Here is a 20,622-nt window from a genome sequence, read left to right as displayed (position 1 = left end):
TTCTTCGCGTTCTTCTTCATTTGCAGCAACAATTTCTTTATTTCTTGCTAAAATCCCAATCTTTGGATCGATACCCCGAGCAACGTTTTTGGTTCTAGGTCTATGGGTTTCATTTCCCTTATCCATTGTTTTATAAACGAATCGACGATGTTTTGATTTTACGATTCGCGGCGATGTTTCGTTTGAACACAAGAACGAGGGAAAGTTTTTTTTCTTCCACAATCGGAAGATAATATGAAACTGGAAGAAGAAGAGTTGAAATGAGTAGAATTTTTTTTGATTTGGTTTTTATACAGTTTTACCATAAGGGCATTTATCTAACTTCAATATCATATAGGATACCCCTTAACTAGAGTCTTTGGCTGGGTATAAATTGATGGCCCCTAAATCCTTTCGGGTGGCCCCTAAAAACGCGAGGTTAAATAGCTACCCAAAGAAGAAAAAAAATAGCTACCCAAAGAAAAAGAAAACAGATTTTGGGTCCAATGTTGAGATTCCATATTTTATTGTCAGAGTAAGAAAATACAACGAGACTTGTTTTGAAGCGGATCAGTAAGAAAACCAACAATATATTTCTATCGCATTTAATCTCTAGTGAACAAAGAGAAACAATACTTTTTATGAGAATAGTAGGTCATATTGTCCCATAATCTGATGGCGCTTCATTTCAAGTTATTAACATGTTTTACGGTAAGCATGGAGATGTTGTCTATGAAAGTAGAACTACTTTATATCATGAGCGGAACAGAAGTAACATACAGTCCTTAAATTAACATAAGGTGAGTTGACAGATGATAACAAACCAAGGAGAACAGACAACATAAGTAAGACACATACCAAAAATTCATCCACGAAGGTGCTGCTCACAAGGATAGGCATACAGAGATGGATCTAGTTTTCTGCTTCTTTTGCCAAAAAAATGTATGCAGGGACATTATGCTTCTACAAAACATGCTCTCATCAAACGTCTATTAGCACAGGGTTCAATACTTGATAACCACTTAGCTGCTCTACATCTTCTTGGCCTGCATTGCAAATTGAATTAACTGAAACCAGACTACCAACGTATGTTTGCACAGCTTCCAATATTTGATAACCACTTGTATCCACGAACTTACCTGTTCGGCTAATTGGGTTATACAAGATTAAATCCCCGTCATATTGGGTTAACTGGATTAAAGGCTGACCGAATAATAAGATATCACCATTCTTTAAAGACAGTACTGGCCTCAAATACTCGATATCTTCTTTCAGCCTACTAACGCTGAAAAGTTTAGTCCAAGATTCTATGACACCATAATTATTCATACATCCACATTCCCATCACCAAGATTCCAAGATAAGCAAAGTTTACCATCCAACAAGCCAATATTTGTCTTGAAATAATGCTCGCCTTCAGGTGCACTGCAAAGAGGTTTAGGCAGTTGCATTTCCACAAATGTCTCCTCCCCAACATTGAAAGAAAGTATAACTCTTATGGGTTTGTTAACACCGTTGCAGGGATGTACCAGCCAATGAAGAATTCCATCTAAAAGCACTCCATTTGCTTTTCCATATAAATAAAACATATAAGGAATATAGTTAAGTAGTCTCCATGAATCTGTTCCTAGAGTACACACTCTAACTTGAGAAAACATATCGCACCCAGCAGTAACAATTTGGACTATTTTATAAACCCCTGTCTTGCAATCGTAACCAAACCCATATGTTGCAACATGAGCAATTGGCGGTAATAAGTTTTGAGTTTGTGGGGAAACTTTTGGTATTTGTGGTAATTTATTATACTCTTGAGCAATTAGGTTCCAGATGCCTAAAAATTCGGTATCAGAGATGAGGCAAATTAGTCCATTACAAGAACCAACGATTTCAATAAATCTCCAGTAGAGAAATGGACAATGATACTTAATAGACATATCAAAAGTAACATCTCCAGTAGTAGTGTGAATGTTGTAATCAAGGGAAGGGAATGTTGCAGTTGAAGAATAAATATCATCTAAACTGTATGATGTTGATTCTTGTTTTGTAAGGATGAGACTAAAACGATTCATTTCAATAGAATGGTTAAGATGCATTTTAATAAAGTCGGGGTTTGTAAATATAATGCACCACTTCTTAGATACACACCTGAATCTCAAGATGGATTTCACTGGTAACCATGTGATTATCTCAGTCATAATCTCTACCGGAAGATATCTCCACTTCTCGATCTTCATCTTCGCAACTGCTGCAGTCTAGGGTTTTACTTTGAGAACTTTCTTGTTTAGTACAGTAAACCCGACCCGGATTAATGACTAGTCCAGCGGAAAAACATATTTACTCGCTAGTCCAAAAAAGTTTTGAAAAGAGTAAAATTACTTTACTAACCTTAACATATAATATTATGTATATTAATACATATGTAGTATGTAGTAATAACATATGTAGTATGTAGTATACTAGTAGTAATATGTAGTATACTAGTAGTAATATGTAGTAACTAGTATACTAGTAGTAAGTATACTAGTAGTAACTAGTACTAGTAGTAATAATTATATATGGATATGTAGTAACTAGTACACTAGTAGTAATATGTAGTAACTAGTATACTAGTACTAGTATACTAGTAGTAAGTATACTAGTAGTAACTAGTACTAGTAGTAATATGTTATATATTGATATGTAGTAATATGTAGTAACTAGTATACTAGTAGTAAGTATACTAGTAGTAACTAGTACTAGTATTAATATGTTATATATTGATATGTAGTAATATGTAGTAACTAGTATACTAGTAGTAATATGTAGTAACTAGTATACTAGTAGTAATATGTAGTAACTAGTATACTAGTATACTAGTAGTAATATTTGGTATACTAGTGGTAATATGTTATATATTGATACTACATATTAATATGTAATATGTTATATATTGATACTACATACTAAAATGTAATATGTTATATATTGATACTACATATTAATATGTTATGTTCAATACTGTTATGTTATGTATTGATACTACATATCAATATGTAGTATGTTATATATTGATATGTAGTATGTTTGATATATAGTATGTTATATATTGATAATACATATTGATATGTAGTATATATTCTATATTGATATGTAGTATCTTATGTATTGATACTACATATCAAAAAATTGTTATGTATTGATATTACATGTTACTACTAGTACTAGTTACTAGTATATAGTATACTACTAGTACTAGTTACTACTAGTATACTAGTATAGTAGTATATCAGTAAATGTTTTTCACGGGTGGACTAGCCATTAACTGGGGCATGAAAAATTGGACTAAACAATAATTCCTACTTTTACTTTTACTCTACACTTACATTCTTTCTTTTGCTCTGTTGTTTTCCTCTTATATGGATTTTTACCTCTTTTACATTGGGTTATTTCTTCTCTTATTATGAAACGATCCCAACAAAAAAGCTCAGTCATGTTCCATCCTTCCACTTGTATGTGTTGTGTTGATGAATTTGCGGAATTTGTGCGTACGTGGTTAAAACCAAAATTTGGTAAGTTCTTGAAAGCCGATATGCGCCTAAACGTATCTCACTGTCCTTGGCAATTGACATCTCTTTCTGACAACAATTTGGTATTAGGAGCATATATCTCACTGTCATTGTCAACTGGCACAATTTATTTAAAGGTATGCATCACAAGGATATAGAAATGCATCTAGTTTTCTGCTTCTTTTGCTAAAAAGATGCATGCAGGAAGGGACATTGTGCTTCAACAGAACAAAGCATACTTCCGTCAACCGTCTCCTCCTTGAAGTTTCTTTGCCAATTCATTGCATTTTCTAGATACACTGGTCTACTGAAATGTGTTTTGGAACTTCATAGTACTTATTTTTGCATTTACTTGCTAGACGTAAAAAAAAATGGCAAGTATTAAGCAGTTTGAGTTTCTATATTTTCTGTTTTCAGTTGAATTTGAATCTGGTTACTCTGGCCTTCATTATTTTGGTATCACCTGCTATAAACGACCAAAAAAATTTTAGTACCAAAACATGTGGCAACCAACAATTTCAGAGTCACTAGTTCTAAGCCAAGGGTTTATGGCTCTTGAGCTCATTTTGTTATGAAAAAGAAACAACAAGAAAGAAAGGTATGTCATCTACCACGTGACGCAAGGAACACCTGCTATGCCAACTGAAACTCTTAGGAAAACTTCATAAATTATGAGGGGCAAGGGACTTGTAGATGGTAAAGTTAAATGGTAATTTTTTGTGTGTCAGTGTACTGAGTTATACATTTGATCAAGCAGGGATTCCTGCAAAAATACACACAAGCATAGATTCCTGCAAAAATACACACAAGTCCAGGAGACATTTGAGATCTATGTGGAACCCAAGAGGCAAGGATCAGAACTTCAAAATCTATGCTTCTTAGAGCGGCAACCTGTCACAAAAAATGTGCTTGTTTCTCTCGTATCATAGAAGACCGAGGTAAGGTTAGACCTATATTTTCTTGCCAACAACATGAATTAATGGAGAAAACCAAACTGATATCAGTTGCATAATGGAAATAAACATTAATGATGAAACATAATCATGGGATTACACAATTGACAAAAGGAAAAAATACATGTGGCAGTTTCACATTCTTGTCCGCAGATAAGGTTCAAGTCGAGAGTTTATTCAAAATAACCACCCAAGAAAAGAAAACAGATTTTGGGTTGTACGTCGGGGTTCTATATTTCATTGTCAGAGTAACAAAATACAATGGGGCTTGTTTTGAAGCGCATTAATAAAAAAACCAACACAATATTTCTACCACACTTAATCTCTAGCAAACAAAGATAAACAAAGCTAACTCCCAAATACTTTTTCTGAGAATAACAAGTCATATTGTCCCGTAATCTGATGACGGATCATTTCAGGTTGGTAAAACGTTCTATTGTAAGCATGGAGATGTTAGCGAGTCTGTGAAAGTATAACTACTTTATATGATGAGCAGAACATGGTTCATTTCATGTTGGTAAAACGTTCTATTGTAAGCATGGAGATGTTAGCGAGTCTACGAACGTATAACTACTTTATATGATGAGCAGAACAGAAGTAACATACATCCTTAAATTAACATCAAATGAGTTGATAAGTGATAACGAACGAAGGAGGACAGACAACATAAGTAACATACATACCAAAAATTCATCCATGAAGGTGCTGCTCACAAGGATGGGTATACAGAGATGGATCTAGTTTTTTACTTCTTTTGCCAAAAATATGTACGCAAGAACATTATGCTTATAAAAATGATGCTCCCATCAAACGTCTATCAGCACAGTTTTCAATAGTCGATAATCACTTGGTTGTTCTACATCTTCTTGGTCTGCGTTAAAAACTGATTTAACTGAAACCAGACTACCAATGAATGTTTCCACAACTTCCAATACTTGATAACCACTTGTATCCATGAACCTAGTTTTTCGGCTCATTGGGTTATACAAGATTAAATCCCCGTCATACTGGGTCAACTGGATTAAAGGCTGACCGAATAATAAAACATCACCGTTCTTCAAAGATTGTACTGGCCTTAAATACTCGATATTTTCCTTTAGCTTGCTAACTCTGAAAAGTTTAGTCCACGATTCTATGATTCCATAATTATTCATAACCCATACATCCACATTCCCGTCACCAAGATTCCAAGATAAACAAAGGTTACCATCCAACAAGCCAATATTTGTCTTTAAATAATGGTCACCTTCAGGTGCACCTCAAATAGGTAAAGGCAGTTGCATTTCCAAGAATGTCTCCTCCCCTACATTGAAAGAAAGTATAATTCTTATGGGTTTGGTAACACCGTTGCAGGGATGTACCAGCCAATGAAGAACTCCATTTAAAAGCACTCCATTTGCTTTTTCATATAAAAAAAAATATACAAGGAATATCCTTGAGTACTCTCCACGTATCTGTTCCTAGAGTATACACTCGAACTTGAGAAAACATATCCATCCCAGAAGTAACAATTTTGATAACACCCTTGTCTTGCAATCATAACCAAACCCATGTGTTGAAACAGAAGCAATCCGTGGTGATAAGTTTTGAATTTGTGAGGAAACTTTTGGTATTTGTGGTAATTTCTTATACTCTTGAGCATTTGGGTTCCAAATGCATAACAATTGAGGATCAGACTGAAGGCAAAGTAATCCATTACAAGAACCAAGAATTTCAATAAATTTCCAGTAGAGAAATGATATTCAACAGAAATATCAAAAGTAACATCTCCAGTAGTAGGGCAAATGTTGTGATCAAGGGAAGGGAATGTAGCAACAAAAGAATAAATATCATCTATATTATATGAGGTTGATTATTTTTTTGTAAGGAGGAGACTAAAACGATTCATTTCAATAGAGTGTTTAAGATGCATTTCAATAAAATCAGGGTTTGTAGTTAGAATGCACCAATTCTTGCAAACAGACCTGAATCTCAAGATGGATTTAACTGGTAACCATGTGAGAATGTCGACCAGGATCCCCTCCGGAAGGTATCTCCACTTCTCGATCATCATATTCGCTACTGCTCGATAATAGGGTTTTACTTTTACTCTACACACTAGTCTTTCTTTGAAGGCTGTTTTTAGGCATACCTAAATATTTCTAGGCATACAAAACAATATTCCCGTCTTGGGTGACCTTATAAGGGGTACCCTATGGATAGTTCAATTACCTATATCCTTAATACAAAAACCTAAAATCAGTTTTCTAAAAAATCAAAATCAGTTTCCCTTAACATCTCTTCTTCTTCCTCTTCTAGCCGAACTTTCCCCTTCCCGCGATTTTTTTTATTACCGTGATTAATCGTCGATTCGTAAAAATTTGATCGTCAATTAAACTCAACTACATAATGATTCGTACAACGAAAAAAGCAGGGACTAGGAAAATCAAATCGTCTTATAATCCATCAATTGAAGATGAAGGTGTAGAAACTGAAAATCAACCACCAATTGAACCAGAAATTGAACCAATTGCGTCTCCAACTTCGGAAATGAAGATAAAAAAGTAACTTTTACAAACCCAATCTCTTATTTGTTGTTTTTCATCGATTAAATGGGTTTAATTCCAAAAAAAATAGTGTTTTTTTACGGTTACAGTGTTGGGTTTAGCTCAAAATTGAGTTGCGCTTTTAGCCGAACTGTTCTTCGCAAAAGCTTCATGTAAGTGTATATAAACAGTTCGGCATGAAATTTCAAGCCGAACCTAGTCACAGATAGAGATGCATAGAGGGTTCGGCGTATTCGATAAAACCATTTTACGCCGAACATATGTTGTTTATCAAGGTAAGATAATATAATGAAAAATTAATGGAGAGGTTCGGCTAGTACTATAATCTAAATACGTGCCGAACCCAGCACATTTACGAGGTTCTTCTAATACGATACTCACAATATGTGCCGAATCATGTATTGCCAAAAGGTTCGGCTCTTACGATTTTTACAATATGGACCGAACCTTAAACGAACTTTCTTCCAGAAGTTCCAGTGTATGGTCCGGCTCCTTATAAAAATTTTAAACTAGCCGAACTATGGTCTTCAAAGTAGGTTCAGCTCATAATTATAACACTTTCAGCTAGGCGAACTGTTCATCCAGACTCGCCGAACCTTAGTGAAAAAACACAAACTTTTGATGATTTTTAAGCTACAAAAGCAAGATTGTTTAAGATAGAAGTGAACATGTGTATTAGAAGCATTGGGTTCCTCATATATGTATTCGTCATCTGGATTTGGCTCATAAAAATCATCACCTTGAGTTTGTGCTTGAGTTTGAGTTTGGTGAAGATTGACCATCCTCATCCATTGAATCAAAATACAAGCTTTTTTCTCACTTTCTCCTTCTCCCTCAAAAAAAAAAACTAACCTTTTTTTTCTTCCTCAAAATTTTTCATCTACTCAAACATTTATAACTAAATTATCTTAATCACTAATCATGATTATTATAACTAATCATTAATTAACACTAATACGTAAAGGGTAGATTTGCCATTAAAAAAATTGGGTTAAGGGGATATCTGATTTTGTTATTCCACAACCTTTTTTTGTCTTTATACAGTATGCCTAGAAAGATTTCAGTATGCCCAAAATCAGGGTTCTTTCTTTTGCAAGGCTGAATTGGGGGCCATGGAAACTAATTGGGGGCCAGGACACATTTTATACCCACACCAAAAGATATATGGGTCTTCCAAAATGATGGTGAAATAACTATTTTACCCTTCTTTAATAACTTTTTCTCCTCTGTTCCCTCTCTCCCACTGTTTTCCATTCCATTGACGACTTCTGAGAAAAAAAATTCTCACCGATTCATCGTCGTAAGTGAACTAAAAAAAATATTAGGTTTTCAACTGCAAAATTGCAGTTACAGTTCCAGGGTCGTTAACCACGGTTTTTTATTGCTTAACGATTTTTGATATGCATGTTGAATTGATAAAAAATCGTTAACCATTAAGGTGTAGTAGATAACGACCCTAAACCTGGTTTTGTGCCCTAGAATAGTGTTGTCTAGAGATTTCTAAATCGCTAACGACTCTATATGATACAAAATTTGTTCCCTGTTCAAAAAATAGGAAGGGTCGTCATGTCAAATGGTTGTAGTCGTTAACTATGTCGAAGGGTCGTCATGCGAAGTCGTTAACGATGTTGAAGGGTCGTTTGATTTTATAAATTTTGCTTGCCGACCCTTGATCTATGAAATGGCTCGCTAGGGTCGTCAGTATATAGGAATGCCTAATTAACGACCCTAAGAGTAACATCTTCAGAGAGTAAAAAGTTTTAGTGTCGTTGGGTTCTAAACATATTAAGTTAACGACTCTATATGACCTAACTAGCTGGAGTCGTCAATTATATCACACTTGGTTGACGATTTTTCATAACCTGCAAAAGTTGCAGGTTTGAGTCGTCAAAGGTTGTGTCAAGTAATTGACGACTCCTCAGAGTCGTTCGTTTATTACCCTCTCGACTTAACGGCTCTCACTCTAAGTAGTTGCATAGTGTACATGAATCGACCACTTGGGGCATCATTCATACAATTTGAAGAGTATAGGAAGTTTACCTGATTGTTTTGAGCTTCGGGTTCTTCATTTTGAGGATTGCTTCCTTCATTTTGAGCAATATGATTCCTCTACTGGAATCCCCCAAAAACTCAACTTCTTCCTCTCCACAACACAAAAACACAATTTTTCTTTTATCAAAATTTTATCCCTAAATCTGATTTTAATCTAATTAAACTAATTAACAATTAATTAGGTTAATTACCACTAATGATTTGGGATAGTTTAGCCATTTAAAAAAGTTGGGGATAAGGGATAACTCCCAATTACTATTTCATGACCTTTTTTGTCCTGTAGTTAGGGTCCCCAATTACTTTTCAAGGCCCCCAATTCAGCCCTGTTCTTTTGCTCTGCCAAGTGACCAGTTCTTCTTATATAGATTTTCATTGGGCCATTTTTTCTTACTATGAAACGAGCCCAAGAAAAAAGCTCATTCACATTGCACCCCTCCTGCCCAACACACTTTTCTTCCATCAACCGTCTCCTTCTTGAAGTTTCTTTGTCCTAGTGATTTATCTTCCTTGAATGCGGTTTGTCAATTTTTGGGAACTTCATATTTATTTTTGTATTTATGTTACAAGTGAAAAAGGAACAAAATATGAGTTGGGTATCACCGGCGATAAAAGTTTGAGTTTCTGTCTGGGACTTTTATGTTCTCAGTTTAATTTGAATCTAGTGACTCTGGCCTTCACTTTCTTTTTAATATCACCGGCAATAAACGACCATAAAATTTCAGTTCCAAAAACATGTGGAATCCAACAATTTCGAAGGAGTCACCAGTTTTAAGCCAAGGGCTTATGACTCTTGAGCTCATTTAGTTATGAGCAAGCAACAATCAATTGAGCTCCGGCACTAGTTTAAAAAGCAACAGTAAAAAGAAAGAACAGGGAGGTAAGTGAAACTCGTTGAAAGTCTTCATAGATTAACATATGAGGGGCAAGTGAATTGTGCCCAGGGTTTACAAACAGCCATTCATTAACCTTACTGAAGAAGCAAAACATGTGATGCCAGGCATACAACCAACCATCTATTTGTTTGGTAACCGTCCTTCCGTCATACCAAAAAATTCACACTCTAGATGGCAAAGTTACATATAGCGAGATGAGGTACTTTTTTGTGTCACTGTACTAAGAAAGCCAGCACAATTTTTTTTAATCACACTAAGTCCCGAGTAAACAAAGCTAACCCCCAAATACTTCTACGAGAACAATAGGCCATATTGTCCCATAATCTGATGGTGGTTCATTTCAAGTTGGTAACATGTTTCACAGTAAGCATGGAGATGTTAGCGAGTCTATGAAAAGTAGAACAGAAGTCAGATACATTCCTTAAATAACATAAGGTGAGGTGATAAATGATTACAAACCAAGGAGAAAAGACAACAGAAGTATCATACATACCAAAAACACATCCATGAAGGTGCTGCTCACAAAAAGATGGATCTAGTTTCCTGCTTCTTTTGCCAAAAAGATGTACGCCGGACATTGTGCTTCTACAAAACATGCTCCCATCAAATGTCTCCTTCTTGAAGTTTCTTTGTCAATTTATTGTAATATTGCCTGCTCTGCATCTTCTTGGCCTGCATTACAAATTGATTTAACTGAAACGAGACTACCAACGAATGTTTCTACATCTTCCAATATTTGATAACCACTTGTATCTACAAACCTAGCTCTTCGGCTCATTGGGCTATACAAGATTAAATCCCCGTCATACTGGGTTAACCGGACTATATAGGCTGACCAAATAACAAGATATCACCATTCTTTAAAGATTGTACTGGCCACAAATACTCGATACCTTCTTTTAGCCTGCTAGTACATGTCTTAAAATAATCCTCACCACCTTCAGGTACACCCCACAGAGGTTTAGGTAGTTGTATTTCCCCGAATTTCTCATCCCCAACATCGAAAGAAAGTATAACTCTAGTGAGTTTGTTAATATCTTTGTAGTCGGGATATACCAGCCAATGAAGAACTCCATTCAAAAGCACTCCATTTGCTCTTCCATATAAACAAAATATATAAGGAATATCGTCAAGCACTCTCCATGAATCTGTTCCTAGAGTATACACTCTAGCTTGAGAAAACATATCGCACCCAGCAGTTTGAATTTGGACTACTTTGTAAACCCCTGTCTTGCAATCGTAACCAAACCCAAATGCTGGAACAGAATTTGACGGTTCTAATTCAGGAACTTGTGGGAATAATTTTGGTATTTGTGGCAACTTCTTATACTCTTCAGAAATCAGGTTCCAACAATTCATGATCAGACCTGAGGCAAATCAATCCATCACAAGAACCAAAGATTTCAATACATCGTTTCCAGCAAGGAAATGGACAATGATACTCAACAGACGTATCAAAAGTAACATCTCCACTGGTAGAGCAAATGTTGTAATCAAGGGAAGGGAATGTAGCACTATCAGGGTAAGAAAATGTAGTGCCGGGAACCGGCGCAATTTTATCACACCAGATCTCAAGTAACAAAGAAATACAAACACAGTCTCGGAATACCGTATACATTAACAAAAGTAACACAGATTCCTTAGATTAACATACATGAGTTGATAAACGATAACATACCAAGGAAAACAGACAACGAAACTGAAAAACAAAAAAAACATACATACCAAAGGTCATCTACAAGGTGCTGCATCACAAGGATGGGAATATAGAGATACATCTAGTTTTCAGCTTCTTTTGACAAAAAGATGTATGCAAATGCAGGGACATGTGCTTCTAATAAATAAATAAAAAGTAAAAACACTGACTCCTTCTTGAAGTCTTACCAGTTTACTGTCATATTGCCCGCTCGACATCTTCTTGGCCTGCATTACAAACTGATTTAACTGAAAGCAGACTACCAACACAAGTGCGCGCATCATCCAATATTTGGTAACCACTTGTATCCAAGAACTTAGCATTCCCAGTTACTAGGCTATACAAGATTAAATCCCCGTTATACCGAGTTAACTGGTTTAAAGGCTGACCAAGTAATAAGATATCACCATTCTTTAAAGATTGTAATGGCCTAAGATACTCGACATCTTCTTTCAGCCTGCTGATGCTGAAAAGTTTAGTCCAACATTCTATGACTCCATAATTCTTCATAACCCATACATCCACATTTGCATCACCAAGATTCCAAGACAAGCAAAGTTTACCATCCAACAAGCCAATAGATGTCTTAAAAGAATGCTCACCTTCACGCGAGCCACAAAGAGGTATAGGTAGTTGCATTTCCCTGAATTTCTCCTCCCCAACATCGAAAGAAAGTATTACTCTAATGGGTTTATTAACTCTGTCTTGGGGATATGCCAGCCAATGAAGAACTCCATTTAAAAACACTCCACTTCCAATTCCTCCGCCTAAATAAAATAAATAAGGAATATCCTCGAGTACTCTCCATGAATCCATTCCCAAAGTATAAATCCAAACTTTGGAACACTTACCTCCCCCTGGTGTAAGGATTTTCACTACCTTGTAATCACCAGTCTTGCAATCGTAACCAAACCCATATTTTGGAACAGAAACAAATCCGACTAGTCCTCGAGGTCCCTCTTCCTCTGGTGTTTCTGGTAATTTCTTGTACTCGTCAGTAATTGGGTTCCAAATGCATAGCAATTTAGGATCAGAGTTGAGGCAAAACAATCCATTACAGCAACCATAAATTCTAATATAACATTTCCAGTAGTCAAATGGGAAATCAAACTCAACAGACATCAAATGTAGCAGTGGAATTGTTGTAATCAAGAGAGGGAAATGAAGCTGAACGACGGTCACTTGAAAAGAATGAATTTGGTTCTTGTTTGGAAAGGATGAGACTATAATGATTCATTTCAATAGAATGATTAAGATGCATTTTAATAAAATTAGGGTTTGTGAAATGACAGCACCACTTCTTAGATACACACCTGAATCTCAAGATAGATTTAACTGGTAGCCATGTGAGGATGTCCATCAGGATCCCCTCTGGAAGATATCTCCACTTCTCGATCATCGTCATCGCTACTGCTCAAGGGTTTCTTACATTTACTTCCCAGTATTTCTTTCGCTAATCACTCTACTCTATTCTTCTTACTTAAGACCTGGGAAGCACGCACACGAGGACCCGCTATTTCTAAAAAAAAAAAAGAAAAAACTAGGACACGGGCACCATTACATATATTAACTATAACCGGGTTGACTATAAAGAAGCCCCACAAAATGGATCCTTCTCTATCAACTCCATTCTTTCACATTTTGATATTTCTAGGCCCATAATTTTAGAATTCAGGGCCTGTAAATAAAAAATTTATTTCATAATACCAAAACAGCCTTTTAGTATATATATAGTTATAAAATTAGGCGTAGATTTCATTTTCTTTTTCAGTTTCTCTTTCTAATTTTCTTTAGCTCTCTCTCTCGGATGAGGAACCAGTCCGAGAAACAATTCCTAATCGAAATTCTCAATGAAAAAATGATTTCAAAACCTAGATCTAAGATTTTTACAAACAAATATCCTGATTATCCAAACAAAAATTCTACATCAACATCACTTTCTCTCTCTGGTTTCTGCTCTGAAGATTATTAGGGTTTTCAGTTTCAGATCGTCAACGTCGTAGTTTAACGGAGAAGAAGAAAACGAGTTTAGCTTCATAGATTTCAGATGACGATGCTTATGGATCTCCGTTGATTGAATAGCTCAATGAACTAATCGATTGAAATAAATAGATTTGATCTACGTCGATTAAATATTGATTTTTCAGTTGATTCGAAGATATCTCAGGTATTGATTTGATCGTTTTTTGTTCAATGGATTTATAGATCTGAATTACTTTGGTTCAAATTTATTTAACAACTGATCATCAATCTACAAATTCTCAATTGATTCTAGTTTTTTGTTTCAAAGCTACTCCATGTTAGGTTTTCTGATTTGAAGTTGTTGTTGTTTTTTTTGATTTCTGAGATCAAGAAGAATCATCACTGTTTCGGAAGAATAGCAACATATTCAAGGTACAGTTTGTTTTTTAGTTCCATTCTCGATTTCAATTTACATTTAGTTTTATCACAGTCTAATTTCCTACAGGAGCCAATCTTGATTTGTTTTTGATCATTTCATTTTTGTTTTGTTCATTTTGATTAGGTGATTTTCAGTTGGGTTGAAGAATAATTTAGGAGTATGTGGATTCAATTTTATAAATCAGGTATGTATAGCTGGATTTAGGAGTATGTGTTTTCCTATGAACTCAATTTGTATTTAAGATCTGTCAAAGTGGTTTAATTAGTATTTGATTGAGAGTAATATTTATTTTTGTTTCAATTGATGTTTGTAGGTGGGAGGACTAGCAGTATCTAATTACATGACATGCTATTCTGGTCTCGGTGGTGCACTCAGTTTTATTATGTACAGTTTTTCCTAACCCTTCAACTGTCTATGAGCCAATAGTAATTGAGAATACAAATTTTTTATCTCCTATGTTTAGTTAGTATTGGACGTGGACTTGTAGTGCTTTCAATTTGATATAAATGTATGGGAAAATCATTATTGTTTTTGTTGCTAGAAGAAACTACTTCATGAATCGTTGATTTGCGCATAGTATGTTTACATCTGTGATTCATATTCCTAAGAATTGTTGAACTTTAGCAACTGTTGAACAATGCTTGTTAGACGTGGGCTTAGAAATGTTATTTAAGAAATTGTGAAAAGATGCATCTGACTAATAAGGGTGATGGATATTTCTAGGATGTACTTATATCTGCTGATTCCCAAGGTTATTATGGTAGCTTATTTGTTTTACGATCTAGCATGTACTTATATCATCCTCGATGATAAAAATCTTGTTCTTTTTATTGTTTCTCCCAGTTGCTGCTCTAGGCGAAGGAAATCATGTTTTTTTTAATGGAACCACTGTTAATCTGGTCCATACTCTCTATATTTGTAGTTGAATTTGGTATTTAGCTATATTCCCTGGTACAACCTTTGTGGATCTATCTCTTTTGTTATTATCTTTGACCGCCTTCATATTGTACGGGTACGCAAGCTAATTTCATATGTAGCTACTAGTTACACATGCCAATTGGATGTGTAACTGTGAGTTACACATGATAATTGAATGTGTAACTGCTAGTTACATGTGCTAATTATATGTGTAAAAATTTGAGTAAACCCGAAATGATACATAATTCAGTTTACTAGTTGCATATAAACTTTAGATTTGTATATCTCATATCATGCATTCATATATTTTATGTTCTGTTCTGATACTGGAATACTAGTCAGTCATTCCATGTTAAATATTGATTTATTCATCTTTTCATAGGTTACCCTCTCTGAGAAGATGAGTTAGGAGGTATTATTGAGTAAGACTTGAGATGATAGAAAAGAAGATGAAGATCAATTGGTCTTTTGGATTGGTGTCTCAATATACAGGTGCTGATTATTATTACAACAATAATAATCAGATTTTAAAAAAAAAAGTATGTTGTTCTCTTTGGAACTGAAATGTAGTCCATCTTAATGGTTTCATTATTTCAGTTTATTAAATGAGTAAGGTATTTCAGTTTTTTATTGAGGTGTCGTCTTGTTTGAGTACAAAATGCATGTGTAATCAGTAGTTACACATGCATATGTCATATGTAAACATTAGTTGCGCATGCATATTAGCATGTGTAACTCGCAGTTACACATAAAATCAGTACAATACTTCATCTTTATCTTTCCTCTACGCAACTTCTTATATATAGTTTGACGTTAAACCTTAAAATGCTTAGTTGTTTTGCTTTGTCTGCGGTCTTGCTGAGCTTGGGTTGTGTGTGATTTACACGTCAAATCATGTGTTCCTTCTTGTAACAAAAGAAATAGTTGTTGTTCTCAGGAGATCATACCTTACTTGTTCTTATTACTGATTAGCTCATTTGGCAAGATACTTTGTTTGTTTTCATATCTGGATTTGAGTCAGCTGGCTCAGAAGAAAATTTTCATACTTTGCTTGTTCATATACCTAATGAAAAAGCGGGGGTCTAATAACATCACCCAATATTTCGATTATCAATTTATATGGACTAACTCCAATATACTTTCTAGAGAATCAACTAGACAGTTAGATTCAATCTAGATAAAAGTATACCAAAGAGTTAATATCTCAATCTCTCGATTTGATCTTTACTCAAGCAAATGGAAATCTGCGAGTCTTTATCAAATACTAGAGAGATAAACTTGGATGGTACCAAAGACCAATATCCAAGTGTCAATCAATTTTAAATCAACAACCAAAGGTTGGATATTCTAATTGATTCATCTTAACTCACAACCTGTGATATTTCAATCATATAACAAAATATAATTCGGAATAGAAATAACACATACGCCAGAAATTTTGTTAACGAGGAAACCGCAAATGCAGAAAAACCCCGGGACCTAGTCCAGATTGAACACCACACTGTATTAAGACGCTACAGACAATAGCCTACTACAAACTAACTTCGGTCTGGACTGTAGTTGAACCCTAATCAATCTCACACTGATTCAAGGTACAGTTGCGCTCCTTACGTCTCTGATCCCAGCAGGATGCTACACACTTGATTCCCTTAGCTGATCTCACCCACAACCAAGAGTTGCTACGACCCAAAGTCGAAGACTTTAATAAACAAATCTGTATCACACATAAAAGTCTACAATAATAGAAAATCTGTCTCCCAAAGATAAACCTAAGAGTTTTGTTCCGTCTTTTGATAAAATCAAGGTGAACATGAACCAATCGATAACCCGGACTTATATTCCCGAAGAACAACCTAGAATTATCAATCACCTCACAATAATCTAAATCGTATGGTAGCGAAACTAGATATTTCGGAATCACAAACAATGAGACGAAGATGTTTGTGATTTCTTTTTATCTTTCCCTACCGTAAATATAATCTCAAGTCAATTATTCAACTGAACTTGTGCAATAAAAAATGGCAAGATCAGATCGCTCAACTACAAGAGAAGTAGTTTCGTCTGGCTTCACAGTCCCAATGAAATCTTTCAGTCATTAACCTACAAGGTCTCAAGAAGAAACCTAAGGTTAAAGGATAACCGACTCTAGCAAAACCAACTAGTATCACACAGGAGGTACGGGGAATAGTTTTTCCAGTTGCTAGATGTCTCCTTTATATAGTTTTCAAATCAAGGTTTGCAATCTAAGTTACCTTGGTAACAAAGCATTCAATATTCACCGTTAGATGACAAATCTAATTTAACCAAGCTAATATCTTTCAAACGTTAAATCAAAACTTAGCTTGTCACACACAAATGAAATTTATTTCATTTAGGTTTGAGTAACCGTACCTAAACGTGTACACTTAGTTGGTTCACAAATAGTTAACCAATGGTTAGCCATATGAGCACTTTCATATGAACCATATTCATCTTCTTCACAACTAGTTCAAATGACTTCAAAAGAACTAGTTGAAGAGTTGTTCAATTGCTTAGGTCTTTATGAATAGACACAATTGAAACAAAATCGGTTTGATTCACTTGAATAAATTCATGAACAATATAGCCACGGTTTGCAAAGATTGCATTCCTTATTGATTTATTGTTTAAGTTCATGAACTTCCGATTTGAGAAATATAATCAGCTTGGGTACGCGTACGGGTACGCGTACCATAGCTACCGGATTTGAGTTTAGAAACTCAGCGGAAATTTTCGGTCGAAAACTTCCGTGGGTACGCGTACCTAATGTGACTGGTTTAACAGTTTGCCAACTTACCCAACCTGTCTCCTTCACCAATACTGTATGCATACATATGCACACACTTGGTTTCTAGCACATGGATTTATACACTAATGTGCGAACACACTATATATGCTTATATCCATAGTTGGTTACGTAATCTCAACTCTAAATTTCAATCATTGAAACATTCTTCTATAATGTTATAACAGTTGTTGTTCACAATTATCGTCATCAAAGCTATTTTCAAGATTGAAATGTCATCATGACATTCGTCACGGGTTAAGATGAAAAGTGGTTAAAGCGAAAGCTTACCAACACATATTTCGAGAAAAAGATAGGCGAGTAAACTCGACTCGAAATAGCAAATGTGTATGTATGAAAACTATCATACTTATACGACTTTGTCTCAAGAATAGGAGATAGAGAGGTAGGCTTTTGAATGATAGATAAGTTCAAGTCTCCACATACCTTTTAATCGGATGAAGTTCCACGGGTTCCTTGAATAGTTCTTCGTCTTCGTAAGATGATCGCCGTGGAGTCTGGAGCTCAACTACACTTAACCGTCCTAGTCCGAGACTTAGCTATGAGTAGTCTAGAAATTAAGACATATAGTTTTGACAACTAAACTTGACAAACATGCTTGACATAGCAACGCATGCGAGTTCGACCGAGCAATGCTCTAACAATCTCCTCCTTTGTCAATTTTAGTGGGAAAACTATCAATACATATATGGATTACAAAATAAATAAAACTTCATAGATTCTCGTCCACATGCTTGATCTCCTTGGTGCTTCAACATTACTCGAAAAATTCGTCTTTTCCAAGTACTCCCATGATTCCATAGATGTTCAATTCAGCATCATATTTGTTGAAGATCCGTAGCCATAACAATGAGAAAACAAAAGCTCTCGATCATTGTTATACAGTGTCATAGTATTGTTACACATTATCAAAGTTCTTATATCACAACTTCGACAACAATACTATGGTGATATGTATCACTCTTCCTTAGTCAATATTTTCATCTCAACATTTAAACTACTCCCCCTTACATAATGATCCGTAAAACACGTAAAACATATGTATTTGTAGTGTGAACTACATATTAATTCTTCCCCTTTTTGTCAATAAAATTGGCAAAGGTACGAAAACGGGATCCTAATGAAATTTCCATGGAGATGTTTCAAGACCAAAGAAAAGTACATATCAATTTTGTTTAGATGCAATCAAATAGCCGAAGCTAAATGCATTCATCAAGGAGTTTATAAAGATACAAGATAACTCCTAAAATATTCCACAGCCGCACTCCCCACAAAGATATGGAAATTAAGCGCAAGTTCAAAAGAACTCCCCCATTTGATGTCATTCCCGAAAGAACAACAAGAGCGACCTAACTTTTACAAGAAAAGAAGGATTTCTTTGGATACCAAAAACCACAAAACGATTTTGTATCCAAAAATTCTCAATTAAACTAATCACAAGAGAACCCATGATTAATTTAATCGGAATACACAACCAAATTAATCACAAACGAATCTATGATTTGTTTAGTTGGAAATGATCACATAAGAAGACTTATGGAGCCGCACAGTATATACATAAAATATGGATCAGGGAAGATCAATACTGCGGAATATACAAAGATTCATTCTTTCTTCATCACTATTTGCATAATGACATATAAATAGACATAATCTTTGTAAACAAAAGATTTTAACCTATCTTCCATCAAAGAATTGACATAATAGGCTTAACTTTTGTTTGTCAAAAGTTCATCGATCTTGTATCAATACATGCATATCGACATATGAAAGAGATAACTTTTGACATCGTATGGGACAATAATAGTTCACGGATGCAAGCACACATATCCCATAACATATATAAAACCATAAAGATTAATACTGCAAACATCATCTTCCAAATCATTTTACAATTTAAATAAATAAATCTAAAAACATTGCAATATTAAAACGTTGGACATAGCTATGTGTACTCACAATAATGGCTATTCCAAACCCTAGTTATCCTTCTTAAACAAAAACAAGAATAAAAATTCTCTTAAGAAGTTTCCTAGACATAAAGAATCTATCCCAAACGGGAAATCAAAGCTCGAACACTTTCAAGTTCCTCATTGGATTCCTTTATTTTGATCTTCACAAACTCGAGATTCTTAAAGGCAATGACAAATTGATCATGCACGACTTCAAAATCTTTAAGAATATTTCCTACCAGTTGTGATGACATCTGGATTGGTTGTCTGTTTTCATGATCAATTGCATGATAGCAATTTATAAGAACATGGTTCTCGTAAAACTCAACAATGTTGTTTCCTTCATGCTTCCATCCATAGTTTGCACCATTATCTCAAGAGGAACTATTGTCGTTACCGTACGAGTATATATCAACGAATAATTTCATGATATATATATATATATATACATGTTCAACATATAGCAGAACCCTAGGGTTACTCGTTTAAAAATTGGTAATGGGCCAGGTACGCAAACGTCTACGATTATGAACCAGGTACTAAACCATCTAATAAAAGGAGCCTTAATTAAAAAGGCTTTGTCAAGGGATTTTAAAACAAGGAAGGAACACTGAAGAACCAGTGTTTAAACAACGCATGGTTTTCTCAAGAGTTTAGATTGATCAATTATGCTTAAATATAAAATGAAGACCATAAAAGAATTCTTCATAGAAGGAATCATTTCTAAAGAATCAAACGAGTATTACAACAACCATTTTTTGTCAAGACAAGTTATATCTTGAACTCTATGTGCATTCTCCTAAAGTTGGTATGAGAATTCACAATTAAAAAACTGGTTAAGTTGTAATGTGAGCATGTATCTC

At 34.9% G+C, this 20,622-nt stretch overlaps 2 protein-coding genes across 2 annotated transcripts; both read right to left on the bottom strand.

Annotated features, from left to right (window-relative positions):
* Nucleotides 1–1,304: 1,304 nt before the first annotated feature.
* LOC113279949 (F-box/kelch-repeat protein At3g06240-like) lies at nucleotides 1,305–2,072 on the bottom strand. Its single transcript, XM_026528583.1, has one exon. It carries the CDS (start codon nucleotides 2,070–2,072, stop codon nucleotides 1,305–1,307), a length of 768 nt encoding a protein of 255 aa, XP_026384368.1.
* Nucleotides 2,073–10,397: 8,325 nt separating this feature from the next.
* LOC113283391 (F-box/kelch-repeat protein At3g06240-like) lies at nucleotides 10,398–13,087 on the bottom strand. The gene is made up of 2 exons (XM_026532627.1): nucleotides 11,853–13,087; nucleotides 10,398–11,335 (listed from the first exon to the last, which is right to left on the bottom strand). Exon 1 carries the CDS (start codon nucleotides 12,784–12,786, stop codon nucleotides 11,863–11,865), a length of 924 nt encoding a protein of 307 aa, XP_026388412.1. The 5' UTR covers nucleotides 12,787–13,087; the 3' UTR covers nucleotides 10,398–11,335; nucleotides 11,853–11,862.
* Nucleotides 13,088–20,622: the final 7,535 nt, after the last annotated feature.

Source organism: Papaver somniferum, chromosome 5, assembly GCF_003573695.1.
Source record: "Papaver somniferum cultivar HN1 chromosome 5, ASM357369v1, whole genome shotgun sequence".
Taxonomy (NCBI): domain Eukaryota; kingdom Viridiplantae; phylum Streptophyta; class Magnoliopsida; order Ranunculales; family Papaveraceae; genus Papaver; species Papaver somniferum.
This window is presented reverse-complemented; position numbering and strand designations above follow the sequence as displayed.